Source organism: Aristolochia californica, unplaced genomic scaffold (assembly GCF_029961685.1).
Source record: "Aristolochia californica isolate CCGP_79_NKW_82.1479 unplaced genomic scaffold, dmAriCali1.0.hap1 SCAF_10, whole genome shotgun sequence".
Taxonomy (NCBI): Eukaryota; Viridiplantae; Streptophyta; class Magnoliopsida; order Piperales; family Aristolochiaceae; genus Aristolochia; species Aristolochia californica.
Genome location: NW_027181771.1, coordinates 34386803 through 34400829, shown reverse-complemented (window position 1 = coordinate 34400829; position 14027 = coordinate 34386803). Strand labels below are relative to the sequence as shown.

Genomic DNA, 14027 nt, shown 5'->3' with positions numbered 1-14027 from the left:
GGGTATGACCTAACTCAAGATTAACTCAAAAGTAAACGGCAGTAGAGTCTTTGGAATTTTTTTAATGCTTCAATGCAACTTTTGAAAGCTTCCATGGTCGACTTAGCTAAAATTTGGTGGATTTGTCAAAGTAGTCATACAGGAGGCTTGCCTTTGTACTCTAATTGTCAATGCATTTGACATTTCAAAGTCGGTCTTAAGACTAAAATGCAAGCAAAGTGATGCACGGAATTAGAATTTTCCTTCGTCTGCGAATTGCCATTACCCTGACGTTATCTCCCTCTTTTGCCTCTCATAACCTCGATTGCTCGTTTCACTACTGGTTTCGCTTGTATTTTCTTCTCAACAAATGGACGCCAAGACAAGGCCATTGCTCTCTCTGCCGTTTCTTCTTCTTTTCTTTTCCTCGGGCAACTATATTTCCTTAGCTGACACCATCAGTTCCGGGGAATCGCTCACCGGAACACGTATCTTGACGTCCAAAGGCGGCAACTTCGAATTGGGTTTCTTCAGATCATACCCATCTCCAAAGTACTATCTGGGGATTTGGTACAAAAAAATCTCCGAGGGGACGGTCGTTTGGGTGGCAAACCGAGAAACGCCTGTTTCCGACGAGTCGTCGGAAGTAAGAATTGCAGAAGATGGCAATCTGATCATCCTGGATCAATCAAAAGTACCGGTTTGGTCAACCAATTCTTCCTCAACGAGGGCAAATTCTGCCATTGTGGAGCTTCTTGATTCCGGGAATCTTGTTTTGAGAGATAAATCAAATTCAACTGCTGTTTTTTGGCAGAGCTTCGATCATCCTACCGACACTTTGCTCCCAGGAGGTAGGCTGCGCTTTTCTGAAGATACCGGTTTTCTGTTCTCCTGGAGAAATTCGGAGGATCCAGCTCCTGGGCCTTTCTCTCTTAGGCTAGACAGTTATGTGACCGCTCAATACTCCATTCTTTGGAACGGAACCCGAACTTACAGTACCAGTGGTGTATGGAATGGCCAGATTATCGAACTGTTCCCAGAGATGCGTTCGAATTCTATCAACAACTTCAGCTTAGAGACGACAGACAAGGGTAATTACTTCACCTACTTTGTCTATAACAGCTCGATAATAACGCGATTTGTGATGGATTTTACGGGTCAAATGAAGCAGTTAGAATGGTTGGAGAGTAAACAGCAATGGGATTTAGTATGGTCACAACCCAGAGCACAATGCGATGTATATTCACTCTGTGGACCTTTCAGTATCTGTAACGAGAACGGTCGGCCCCCCTGTAGCTGTCTTCAAGGCTTCGAGCCTAGATTCGCCAAAGAATGGAATTTGGGCCATTGGTCGGTCGGATGTATAAGAAAAAGGCCTCTAAGTTGTGGTAAAGAAGATGCTTTTCGGTTGCTGACGGGCATGAGATCACCTGCCAATGGCCGCCCGTCGTCGGCGAAGAGCAGAGAAGAATGCGAATCAGACTGTCGGAGCGACTGTTCGTGCTCTGCCTTTTCTTTCTTGGTTGGGTGTTTTATATGGAAAGTAGACTTAGTGAATCTGCAGTACCTCTCTGATGGTGATCCTAGAGCAGTAAATATCTGTCTCCGTCTAGCAGCATCAGATGTAAGCAAATCTGGAAATAGAAGCAGCAGGGCTTTGCTTGTTGGGGTTACAGTAGGTCCTCTGGCAGGGATTATAGCCTTCTTGGGTATCGTTTATATGGTCCATTATAGATCTCGAAGAAGACAACGTGTTAATCCGTTTGCTTCAGGCCCCGATACTCTACTGCCCTTCAGCTATATGGATTTACAAACCATCACCAAGAATTTTTCGGAGAAGCTCGGAGGTGGAGGCTTCGGCTCTGTTTTCAAAGGGTCTTTACCTGACTCTACTGTCGTCGCCGTGAAGAAACTTGAAGGATTAGGCCAAGGAGAGAAGCAGTTCCGAGCGGAAGTGAGCACCATCGGCACCATCCAACACCTCAACCTTGCTAGGCTCCGTGGATTCTGCTCGGAACGTAGCCACAGATTGTTGGTTTACGATTACATGTCCAAGGGTTCTCTTGATTCTCATCTATTCGGTAAAAACTCTGAGGTTCTCAGGTGGGAGACGAGATATCAAATTGCGCTTGGGACAGCGAGGGGATTGGCCTATCTTCATGAGAACTGCAGAGACTGCATTATCCATTGTGATATAAAGCCAGAGAATGTGCTTCTGGATGCCAGCTTTTGCCCCAAGGTAGCAGATTTCGGATTGGCGAAGCTGGTCAACAGGGAGTTCAGCCGGGTGATGACCACAATGCGAGGGACGCCGGGCTACCTTGCACCAGAATGGATTTCTGGTGTGGCTATCACGCCAAAAGCAGATGTTTACAGCTACGGAATGTTGCTATTCGAGATCATATCGGGCAGGAAGAACTTCCATCAAATTGGGGACGTCGAGTTTCGGTTTTTCCCAATTTTGGCCGCCAAGAAAATCAACAAGGGAGAGATTCTTAGTTTGTTGGACTGTAGGTTACAAGGCGAAGCAGATATGATGGAACTGAGTAGAGTTTGCAGAGTTGCTTGCTGGTGCATCCAAGATGAGGAGCATGATAGACCATCCATGGGTCAGGTTGTTAAGATTTTAGAGGGACTTGTGGAGGTCACAACGCTTCCAGTTCCAAGGTTTCTTCAGGTTCTTGCTGTAAATCTTGACCACAATTCAACTATCACCGATTCAGAATCGTCGATCATTCAAAATTCTGAGACACAGTGAAGTAGTTGACAGTAACTAATAGCTGAAAATCTTCTTGTCGTCTATTTTCAACAGGGAATATCTGATTATTTACAAATCGGGAGAGCTCCTTTGTTTATAACTGTATTGATTGAATAATTTAATGAAATCCTATTACTAGAACTCCAAGTCTGAAATTAGGAACACGACGACGATGCATCAGGGACAACTAGATGAAAATCTTTTCAAGTTCCAACCAAATGGCTTCAAAACAGAAAATTCGATTTCTACCATCGTCGTAGCATGGTTCAAGAACAACCTTAGGCATATGCGAGACCTAAACACTCAAAAGGGGATTTTATCAATCAACTAAGCAGTCTAGCCTAGACCCACCAAGAGGCTATCAATAACAAATCCTCTACCATAATAGTTTTCTCAATAAATTGAGATGAGAGGAAGTCTTGCCCACATAAAGCTTTACCAAATGTGGAGCAGCACATTATGTCCTTATGATCTCAAAATTCTAGGCTTAAAATAAAATTTGGATTGGTCATCAAATGAGAATACACCAAACCAGCGCTATGGATTAGTTGATTTCAAAATTCTAGCCTATTTGAACTTGATAAATGATCTCAAAGTACAAGAATGTTAGTTCAGTGATACAACTTCTTGTTGAAATTTGTAGGAAATATTTTTATTCTACCCAGCTTATATGATGTAATTCATGTATTAACTCCTTATTTTCTCCAGCTGCCCTTGCAAAAGAGGGTGCCGAGATCAGAGGCTAGGAACTACATCTCTCTCTACCAACAATCAGATGACTGCAATGCATTCATATTTGGAGCTGGTCAAGTTAGATTACAATCTTTACAGGCATTGCACAGGAAGGAACGAGATGAGTGAACCCTCCAGGTACGACGGATGGTGCTAACAGGGAATTGAATTTGCATCTCCTCGATGAGATTGAATCTTTCTCAGAGGTACACCTATATACACCTTATGACTTAATGTTAGAATTTTTTACATGGAGGGGCTTGATTCCGGTGGATTTAGTTTTGGCAACATTTTGAATTCCCTTCCCTTCGTTCTCCTTGATTCTATAGGCTGAGAATGATAGTCTTCTCTTTGAATCTTATCTGCAAGTTGTACATTGCCTTGTTGAGAAGAACTTTTGTCATGTCAACCTTGCTAATTTCTTCAGGGACTTCTTGATCTTTAGGAAGAGGGAGTTGTGCCTGTCTAAAGGCTGAAACTTGCACTTCTGTGGACAAAAAATGGACGGCAAAACCAAGCTGTTCCTCTGCCCCTCTTTTCTTTCTTTTTTTTCTCGGAAAGCAATGTTTCTCGAGCAGCTGAGACCATTAGTCCTGGCGCCGAAAACCTCTAATTGGTTTTCTTTAAACCCAGTCCTTTCCCAAAGTACTACCTGGCTATTTGGTTAAAAAAAAGGCCTCGAAACAGACGGCAGTTTGGGTGGCAACCTGAGAAACGCCGCTCCCCGACGATTCGCCTGAAGTGAGAATAGCATAAGACAGCAATCTGGCCATCCTCGATTAATCAAAAGGACCAGTATGGTCAACCAATTCTTCCCCAATCGGCTCAAATTCTCCTGTCATGAAGCTTCTTGATTCTGGGAATCCTGTCTCAAGGGATAGTTCAAATTCGACTGCCATTTTTTGGCCAAGCTTTGATCATCCAACTGATACATGGCTTCCAGGAAGTCACTAGAGAAAATCAACTTCTGATATCCTCGAGGAGTTGGAAGATCCGGCTCCTGGGCGGCCTTTCTCGAGCCGAGATGTACCAGTCAATATCTAATTCACTGGAACAGCTGCAGAATTGGAAGAGTGGACTATGGGATCTCAATGCCGAGTTTCTTTAATTTGTCCCAACGATGCGATCCACTTACATTTTCAACTTCGCCTTTAAAATGCGACCCTTCCACAACTACTCGCCATGAGACTGCCAATGGTCAGTCGTCCGCTAAGAGCAGAGGACAGCGAATTAGCTTGTCAGCGTGGCAGTGGAGATTTACCGAATCTGCAATGCCACTCTGAAGGTGATCCAGAGGCGGTACTCTCTTTATCTCCGTCTTGCAGCCTCGGATGTGAATCAGCAAGTAATAATAGCAGCAGTGTTTGCTTGTTGGGGGCAATCGTGGGTCCTGTGGCCGGGATTGTAACTCTAGTGGGTACCGTCTTCATGGTGCGTCGAGTAACATGAAGAAAAAAACTTTACAGCGCTCGATTCAGGTTCCGTTCTCTGGTTGCATTTAGCTACTGGAACTTACAGGCCATCACCAAGAAATTCTCAGAACAGCTGAGAGGCGGAGGCTTCGATTCTGTTTTCGAAGGGACTTTCCCAATTCAAGTGTCGGCGCAGTGATGAAACTTGTGAAGGTCTAGGCCGAGGAGATGTGAGCACTCTCGGTACTATCCAACATCTCAACCTCACTAAGCCTCGAGGATTCATGTCGGAAGGTACCCACAGATTGCTCGGGCCAAAAGCTCGGCCTCCGGCGGGCTTTTGATCATTTCAATTTTATCCAACTGCAATTCCAATTATAGGTGTAATACTTTTCCTAGGAGAAACAGGTGGCGGACTGTAATGACTAATTTTTGTGCATCTCTGTGCTTCCCTTCCACTTTATAAAATTCGGCTTCAAATTTTATCTTAACCGTTTTATCAAGCAGATAAATAGCATAAACTGCAGAATTATGCTGGGCTGAAGGCGTGGGTCTTCTTATCCAAATTAGACTGATCAGGTTAAGTTTTGATCTTAGACAATCCTGACCCAAGAGGATTGGAGGTTAAAATCTATTTACTTACATTTATACAATAATATAACACCTGAACTAACCAACCGGACTGAATTTAATCGGACGCTGATCGATTCTTCACAGTTACCAGTATATGCAGCAGTGTTGAACTACTCTCCCTACATTGGATTGGTTTTCAGAATATTGTTTAGCGTGCGATGCTATATGGAACCAATCACCAGGGATCAATCACGAATCCTGAGCTAATCTCCAGTGCTAGTCTGGAAGAGTGTTCGTCATAGGGAAAAGGGAAGATTTTTTTTCTCATACGAAATTTTGTAGAATGAGTTAGAGACGAGGAAGACGATGAGAAATCTATGTGGTGTTTCCAGGATCAATGACACTGAGAAAGCCACAGATCGGGATAGCCACAAAAGCTCAATGTAGCGTCCAAGCCATTATACCAAGAGGAATCGAATCTCTCCCAGAATTGGTAAAGGACGCAGGTAAGTTAAACACACAAAATCACCCCCAAATTGATGAAACCGTAGAGAAAAGAAAAAAAAATCCACACAAGATGCCTGATTTGCGAATTCACTAAAAGAGATAAAAGAGAGGATGTTTGTGCTCAGACAGCCAAGGGTTTGTCTTCAACTACTAGATATCAGAAACTCTAGTCCACATAAGTATCATCCCTGCACTTCCATCCCATCTTTTCTATTTAGAAGACGCATGGATTAGAGAGAGAGAGAGAGAGAGAGAGAGAGAGAGAGAGAGAGGCGACTAAGCAACGAAGCTAGCAAGAAAATAAAATGAGACAGAAACTTTCCTGAAGCTGCGAAAGACTTCGACGATATCAACCACTGCGGATACCACAACTTCGATGTGGAAGGGGTTTGCTGCTCATATAGTTATATAGCCTCCGGATTAGGGTTTCCAACGATGGGTAGAACGGGATTAACAGTCCCTGATTGACTGCGCTACCCCTTTCGTGACCTGTCGTACTCTGTGATCTTTCCATACCCGTTCGATCAACATAGTGTCAATCAAACGGTCCTGGTTACTTTTTCCTTTTTTGTTTTTTCCTTTTTTGTTCTATAATTACGAAAATGCCACGATAAAGCTTTCTCACTATTCGTTCTGTCGCTCCTCTCTGCCGCCATAGCTGGTCGAAACCCTGCTCCCCTTGCTCTCCGCTCCCCTCCATCTCTCTCCGTTCAAACGATGGCAGCTCAAGCTAACCTGTTCTAGTTCTCCTGCAGATCGATTTTCTTTCCTGTCCGCTTGAACGATTGAATCCACCTGTAGCAGAAGCAGTCCGGCGTTTTCTTCTTTGCTCTCCTCTCCTTCTCAGAACGTTTACAGATAGAGCTGAACGAATCTCCCTCGTCTTCCACTTCCTTCGCCCTTACAGGTAAGATCTCCTCCTCCCCCTTTGTCTTCCCCTCGTTTTATTTTGATATTTGTTCTTCTTTTTCTGTGATGGACGCCCTCAGCTTTTCTTATTTGGTTGTGCCAGAAAACCGTTACGCTTCCTTCTTGTTATCTTGCGTTTTCTGCGCTCTCATCTTGTTCATGTTTTCTCTTATTCTTCTATTCTTTCCTTTCTTGTTTCTCATTTTTTTTCCCGATATTAGTGGAGCCTTAGCAACCCCAGGCTGAAGGTCAATAAATTTTTATTCTATTTTTGTCGCTAGAAAACCATATACAAAACGAAAAATGCCTTTTTTTTATCATTCTCCATTGTATATCATTCATGTATATGTTTGTACTAAATGATTTTTTTCACCATTTTATGCATACTGATGAGTCACAGATAGATGAGTAAGATAAGAGAAACAAAAGACAGTATTTCGTTTGGTGCATCTTTCGTGCGATGTGGTTTCTTTATCAGATGAAAAATACAGTGTTTCAGAATGATAACAACTTCATCTTGTTCGGTTCTTAGGATTGAAGCAGCATAAGTACTAAGGGAATAAGGCAATTAGAGACTATATAGTTGAAAAAAAAAGAATTAAGTTTGGATCACGTGTTAGGTAGTCATCACATAAGGATGATAAATTTGAAATGGAATATGTGATTTGATGAATATTGAATCCTACTAATGGTGATTAATTCTAACCATTGTGTCTCCTCTTTGTTGTAGCTATTCTTTAGGTTTACCTGTTTTCACACTACACTGTATTTCCCACCTCCAGAACCAATTTTATGATTCGGTTCTGCAGATGGTCAACGTGTCTAGATAATTTTTATTCCAGAAAACTCATTGCTCTTAGGCAAGTTTGGCAGCCGAGAACCATTGAGGGAAAAAGACAATAGGAGAGAAACACGGTTTCTCTCTTACTTACGATATTTTCTCTCCTAAGTGATTGAATTTGGAGAGAAAAGAAAATAAAGAGAAAGAGGGGAGGAAATTTTATATTGGGTTCATCTTTCTCTTAAACACCGTACCCTCTTTCACTGTGAAGCAATTTTCTCACCTTCAGCTCTGTTTCCCCCTTTACGAGCCTCTGTCACTGGACGATTCTTCATCAGTCTTGGTTGTATCTCTCTCTCTCTCTCTCTCTCTCTCACTCTCCTCTATGCTTCACATTGTCCACAGAAGCCTCTGAGTTTCCTCCCCATCCTCTCCTACCACCTTTTTTGTAACCTCTTCCACTCTTTTTGTGAGCCATCACATAATATTGATACATTTCCTTTTTCTCTTCGTTTTTCCTTTTTTTCTTTTACTTTTGTTCTTTTCTCTTCTAATCCCCCAACATGTAAGCTTCTTCTGCTTTTTCATTTTGTGGATTTCTCTTTGTTGTTCTATGTATCGCCAGATGTTCCCTTAGAGAAAAGGGGACCCTAGCTGGTTGTGCCCTTTGAGGTTAGCAGAATATGTTATATGTTGAAAGTGTTTTTTTCTTTGTTTAAGTTTTCAAGATTGTTAAGTTTAAGTTATTACACTACTACAATGATGCTTTTACGTAAATGTCTTGATCTTGTCCCAGCACAAGACTAACTTTGAAGTGCGGATGGGATATCTAAGTCTGGCACTTTTGTTTGTGGAAATAAATTATTCTAGGAGGACTGGGTTCAGTAAACCCGATGCATTGATTTGGATTTTTGGGTTATTAGTTGAGATCTAGATCACTACTTTTTCATCATTTGTAGATATGAATGACTAGTATCGGGATGTTAAGCAGTTAAGCAGAAGCCAAAGTTGGTTATTGTTTTTCTTGAAAATCTGTTGAAAAGGGCATGAATAATGTTGAAAGTTGAAACAATTTGAGTATTGGTAATGGATAAACATAAATTAATTTTGAATTTTTTGTGACCGAGGAAAGGCCACACTTCAACAAAAAAATATTTTGCTTCCAAAAAGCTCGGCAATTAAGACCTTACTCTTAATTTCTATTTCCTCTGTCTGATCAAATTATAAACACTGTAGTAGATTTTTTGGTTAAAAAAAAAATCTGTTTTTGTACCTGAATGGCAGCCAGCGCGGGCTGGATATCTGTCTGTACTAAACCAGAATTTTAGAGGGTACAAAATTGAGCAATGTTAGGTGTGTTCAGAAGTGGTATATTTGAGTTTAAAGCATTTTCTAGTGATCTCAAAACAAAAGATGGTCTTGAAAGTCCGAGATGAAGATCAACCGCATTATGCCCTTCATCAGTTGAAGTCGTTAGTAGAGCGCAGATGACATTTCATTTGGATATTAGGGAAGAAGCAGTCCATCTCCACGTTATAAAAAAATTCATCTCATTGAAGACCATTTTTCCCTTTCTTCCAGATGAAGGACGCGTGCAGCGATTAATTTTTTTTCCCTCTCTCTCCTCGCACCCCCCCTCTGTCGCGCGTCCTCATTTCCATTTTTTCCTCCCTCTCACCCGTCTCCCTGCGCCCCCGACGTCTCTACTCCCTCTCGTCTTTGGCCTCCGTCTCTGCTCCCTCTCGTCTTCGGTCTCTGGCTCTCGGTCTTCTTTCGGATTCGCCCTCTCTCTCACACCCCATCTTTTGTCTTTGTGCCTCCCTTTCTTCTCTCTCTTCTCCCTCCCTTCTCCCTCCCTTCTCCCTTTCAACCTCCCACTCCCTTCTCTCTCTCGCTATTATCCTTTCCCCCAAAATACTTTTCGATTATGTTCGATTTTTGCATTTCGATTTCGATTTTCTTCGATTTTGACATTTGGGCATCGATTGCTTAATTTCTACTTCGATTAAGCATCGATTTTCCCATTCGACATTGATTTCACCCTTCGGTTTCGGTTTTTTCCAAATTTCAGAAGGTATGAATAAACCCTAATTGTTTTTTCATTAAATTAGTGTTTTATTTGATTTAATTTTATTCTTAGTGCCTAATTGGGGGTTATTTGTTCATAATTGTGGGATTTAGGGTTACGATTTAGGGTCTAAATTCTTGATTCGGGTTAGGGATAATTTTTAGGGCATACTTAAAACGGTTCAAGAGATTAATTAGAGATAAAATCATATATTTATATTTTGTGAATCAGTGAATCAGAGTTGTTCAACATTTTTAGTAAACTATCTCAATAACTGGTTCAGAAGTCACAAGTAAAACTCGGTTGGTGCCTGCAACTTGAATGAGAGAATACCAAGTCGCTCATTTTTGTTTGAAGCACTGCTTTGGATATATGAAGTAGCTAAAAGGTACAAAATTTTTAATCAGTTGTTTTGAAAACACTGTTTGTACCCTTAAAAGTGGTTCTTTGAGTGTGTCACTGGAAGTGGTAGAGATGGAGCTGCGTGGTTAGTGCAACTTCCCTTGCACCAAAGCCAGGTCGGGAAAACTCAATTGAAACCACGACAGGTCTGAAAAAAAGAACTGAAACAATGACAGTAATGGATAAAAAAGGCCAAAGAACATTAGAAATATATCACACTTTTGGTCCATAAAAAAGATCGATTTTTTAATCCAAACTCAGTTTAAATACTCAACATGAGTGGAAGGGAATGGTAAACTCCATATTAAGGAGTGCTTAAAAGAGTTAACTAGAGAATAATGTAAACAATAAATAGGTTAATCTATGAGTTTGACATAGAAAAAACAAAGTGATTTTATGCATAATTTTAGAGAATAATATAAACAATAAACAGGTTAATCTAAGAGTTTGACATAGAAAACAGAGTGATTTGATGCATAATTTATGATTTCAAGCTAATGAAATGAAATTACGTCCAACTTACTTGAAAGAAAACTTCTGATCCGACTCCATCTTCTTTTGGAATATTGTTATGTATTAGGTATGATGTTTGAATTATGACGTTGCAAGACTTATTAGTATGTTTAGTATTTAAATTTGATATGTTGTTGTGTTAATATATTGCATGGATGAATATGGTAGATGAGTATGGACGTGGACAATTAAATGGATATGGTTGCGTATGGATGTGATTGAATGTAGGATATGGGAATGTGGATTAATATGGTTGTGTATAGGTGTGATTGCAAATAGGTTATGATTGAAAATTGATGTTTTCTTATGTTTATGACTTTTAGGTGATTGAATTTCTAGATTTCTATGGATACTATGACAGACGAAGAAAAGGTTGCAACTATGGTTGCATTGACAACTTTGTTTTTCACTATAGGAAGATACTATTTGTATCATTGCAACAGACGTGTACCACGTTCTTGTGGGATGAATGGCCCATTGTATTTGCAAAAGACACTAAACAAATCACCAGTTAAATTTCGGAAAGTTTACAGGATGAATCAATTAGTATTTCACAAATTAGCAGATATACTTACAAGTAAAGGGTTTTTGTCAGCCACAAAGACCATCTCAGTTGAAGAACAACTTGCATATTTCCTCCTAACCGTTGGTCAACAACAATCTTATAGTGTCACAGCAGAGATGTTTGATAGATCAAACTGGACCATAAGTAAGTATTTCAACAAGGTGTTGGATGCAATCCTTAAACTTCACTCTGATTATGTCAAACGGCCTTCAGAACACACACACTCAAAGATTTTAACCAGTTCAATGTTTTATCCGTACTTCAAGGTAACATCACTTCCTATAACTAAATAATTTTAGATTAATATACAAAGTTATTCAATATTAATTGAAAATGTATAATTAGGATTGTATTGGAGTTATTGATGGAACTCATATCAAAGCGAACATTCCAATTGAAGATCAACCAAGGTTTTGGAATAGAAAAGGTTATCTCTCACAAAATGTGATGGCAGCATGTTCATTTGATATGCAATTCACTTATGTACTTGCTGGATGGGAAGGATCAGCAACTGATTCTCGTGTATTGAAGGATGCATTGACTCGTCGAGATAAAATCTTTGTACCTGAAGGTAAGTAATATATTTTTATGCAGTCATTTTTTATCTATTTTATCTTCAATTATTTTATGTGGAATATAATTTCTATTATAGGAAAGTATTATCTAGTCGATGCTAGTTATGCAAATCTTCCGGGATTTTTGGCTCCATATCGAGGAACCCGGTATCATCTGCAAGAATTTGGAGATAATATTCCAAGAAATGAAAAAGAATTATTCAACCAAAGACACTCATCTTTACGGAATATTATTGAGCGAACTTTTGGTGCTTTAAAAGCTCGATTTCAAATGTTAAAAGGCGCTCCTCCATTTTCTTTTAAGATTCAGGTGAAAATTGTACATGCTTGTTGCATATTGCACAATTATATACGTGGAGAAGATTATGATGATATATTTGAAGATAAAGATGATGATTTGGGTGGCGAACTCAGTGGAGGAGGTGATGCGGTCCAATTAGGTACAATGGATGATACAGACAGCGACGATTGCGATGGTCTTGAGGATGAGGGTAGCCAAGTAATAAGCTTTCGGACGCAAAGTGCATTACAATCCACAAGAGCTGCACAATTTCGAGATGTCATATCGACTTCCATGTGGAACGATAATTGATGGAACGATAATTGATGGTTGTATTTTATTACTTTTGAACATGTGTCGTTAATATGTATTAAACTTGTAACTTTGGTGATTTCAATATTAAAGGTACAAACTCGTTATTTGAATAATCTTTCTTTTAGGTTATTAATAAAATTGTATATGTATTTATTTATTATTTCAGTTCAATTTTATTACTATATTAAACTTCATATTTAAGTCTATGGTAAATAAAATATAATTAAAGTATGCATTTGATTAATTAGTTATTTTAATTTTGTGAAAATATATTATTAATTAATACCATGTAAAAAATTTATCTTATGTTATTAATATAATATTTTTTATTCATTAATCATATTTATTTTTTATTTACTCTATTGTATTAGTGATTTAATACACTTGATTTAATTAATTTATTTTTATAATAAATAAAATCAATGGTTTCAAATTTTGGAAAATAAAAATAAAGATAAATTTGTCCACACTAACACCTATTTCGAAGATTTCGTAGATGAATTTGTTCATACTAACACTCATTTCGAAGATAAAGATTATGTAGATACATGACATGAAGATTAGATGAAGATGAATTTCAAATTTCTAGTCTGTTAATGATTATATTTATTATAAATTAAAACAATAATTACGTGTGATTAGAAATAATTATTATAAATTAATAAAAAAGTAAAAAACAACATAAGCGAATATAATAAATAAATAAATTATTTTGTAATAGCATAAGATATATCTTAACATTAAAACTCACTATTGTAATACAAAATAAAAAATACATAATAAATAAATATATATATTAATTTATCAATAACATAATATATATTTTTACGTATTATTAATTAATAATATATCGACACAAAATGTAAAACCGGTGGTTTAATTAATTATAGCAATTGGATAATTAAACCAATTAATGATTACAATTTATTATAAATTAATATACTAATTACGTGTGACTAGAATAAATTATTGAAAATAATTGAAATTTTTAAAATAAGATAAGTGAATATAATAAATAAATAAATTATTTTGGAATGACACAAGATATAATTTAACATTAAAACTCACTATTTTAATACAAAATAAAAAATACATAATAAATATATAAATATATTAATTTATCAATAGCATAATATATATTTTTACGTATTATTAATTAATAATATATTAACACAAAATGTAAATCCAGTGGTTTAATTAATTATAGTAATTGGATAATTAAACTAATTAATGATTAAAGTTTATTATAAATTAATATGCTAATTACGTGTGATTAGAATAAATTTTAAAAAAGTGAAAAAAAGTAAAAAATAAAAGTCGTCGTTGTCGTCGTCAAAGAGCCCTGCCGCGAAAGAGCCCTTCGATTTCGGATTTCCAAGGTGGTTTCAAGACCTTCGAAATTGCGGCGAAATTCTGTTAAGGCGTGAAGATCGACCTAACAGCAACAACTGTTGCTCCGCTGCTCTGCGCTAGCAAGGTTCCTGTCTCAATCTATTCTCTGAAGCATCATAGCCTCGGTAAGAACCCTAAAATCCTGCGAAGCGCCGATGCCGATGGCAAAAACCCTAGGCATTGTATGGCGAGAGAGACAGGATGAATAAAACTAGGGCGAACGGAGAAAACAGAGAGCGAAACAAGAGATGACGAGAGAAAACAGA

General features: G+C 38.3%; 2 protein-coding genes and 2 non-coding genes across 6 annotated transcripts; 2 read left to right on the top strand and 2 right to left on the bottom strand.

Annotated features, from left to right (window-relative positions):
• The first annotated feature begins 349 nt into the window (after positions 1 to 349).
• On the top strand, positions 350 to 2812 carry LOC137942680 (G-type lectin S-receptor-like serine/threonine-protein kinase At2g19130). Its single transcript, XM_068788412.1, has one exon. It carries the CDS (start codon positions 350 to 352, stop codon positions 2735 to 2737), a length of 2388 nt encoding a protein of 795 aa, XP_068644513.1. The 3' UTR covers positions 2738 to 2812.
• A 3013-nt stretch (positions 2813 to 5825) lies between these two features.
• On the bottom strand, positions 5826 to 5949 carry LOC137943315 (small nucleolar RNA snoR80). The gene has a single exon (XR_011110651.1). It is a non-coding gene; the product is annotated as a small nucleolar RNA snoR80 (small nucleolar RNA).
• A 125-nt stretch (positions 5950 to 6074) lies between these two features.
• Positions 6075 to 6159, bottom strand: LOC137943309 (small nucleolar RNA Z157/R69/R10). The gene has a single exon (XR_011110645.1). It is a non-coding gene; the product is annotated as a small nucleolar RNA Z157/R69/R10 (small nucleolar RNA).
• Positions 6160 to 6624: 465 nt separating this feature from the next.
• LOC137942586 (uncharacterized) lies at positions 6625 to 12471 on the top strand. Of its 3 annotated transcripts, none has more exons than XR_011110575.1 (4): positions 6625 to 6868; positions 10958 to 11465; positions 11545 to 11770; positions 12085 to 12471. XR_011110575.1 is itself a non-coding variant. In XM_068788289.1 (4 exons), the coding sequence occupies exons 2-4, from the start codon at positions 11316 to 11318 to the stop codon at positions 12364 to 12366; spliced, it is 891 nt and encodes a 296-aa protein (XP_068644390.1). In that variant the 5' UTR covers positions 6625 to 6868; positions 11230 to 11315; the 3' UTR covers positions 12367 to 12471. The 3 variants fall into 3 exon arrangements, 2 of the variants coding, with proteins under 2 accessions (XP_068644390.1, XP_068644389.1); XM_068788289.1 differs by having other exon boundaries at positions 11230 to 11465; positions 11852 to 12471; XM_068788288.1 differs by having other exon boundaries at positions 11852 to 12471.
• Positions 12472 to 14027: the final 1556 nt, after the last annotated feature.

What these genes read in the sequence shown, in the direction of transcription:
- LOC137942586 (XM_068788288.1), top strand. Translation starts at nt 10,980, where the DNA reads ATGGATACTATGACAGACGAAGAAAAGGTTGCAACTATGGTTGCATTG. An exon ending in TGTTTTATCCGTACTTCAAG is followed by an intron (nt 11,466 to 11,544) that starts GTAACATCACTT and finishes ATGTATAATTAG; the next exon opens with GATTGTATTGGAGTTATTGA. An exon ending in TAAAATCTTTGTACCTGAAG is followed by an intron (nt 11,771 to 11,851) that starts GTAAGTAATATA and finishes TTTCTATTATAG; the next exon opens with GAAAGTATTATCTAGTCGAT.
- LOC137942680 (XM_068788412.1), top strand. Translation starts at nt 350, where the DNA reads ATGGACGCCAAGACAAGGCCATTGCTCTCTCTGCCGTTTCTTCTTCTT.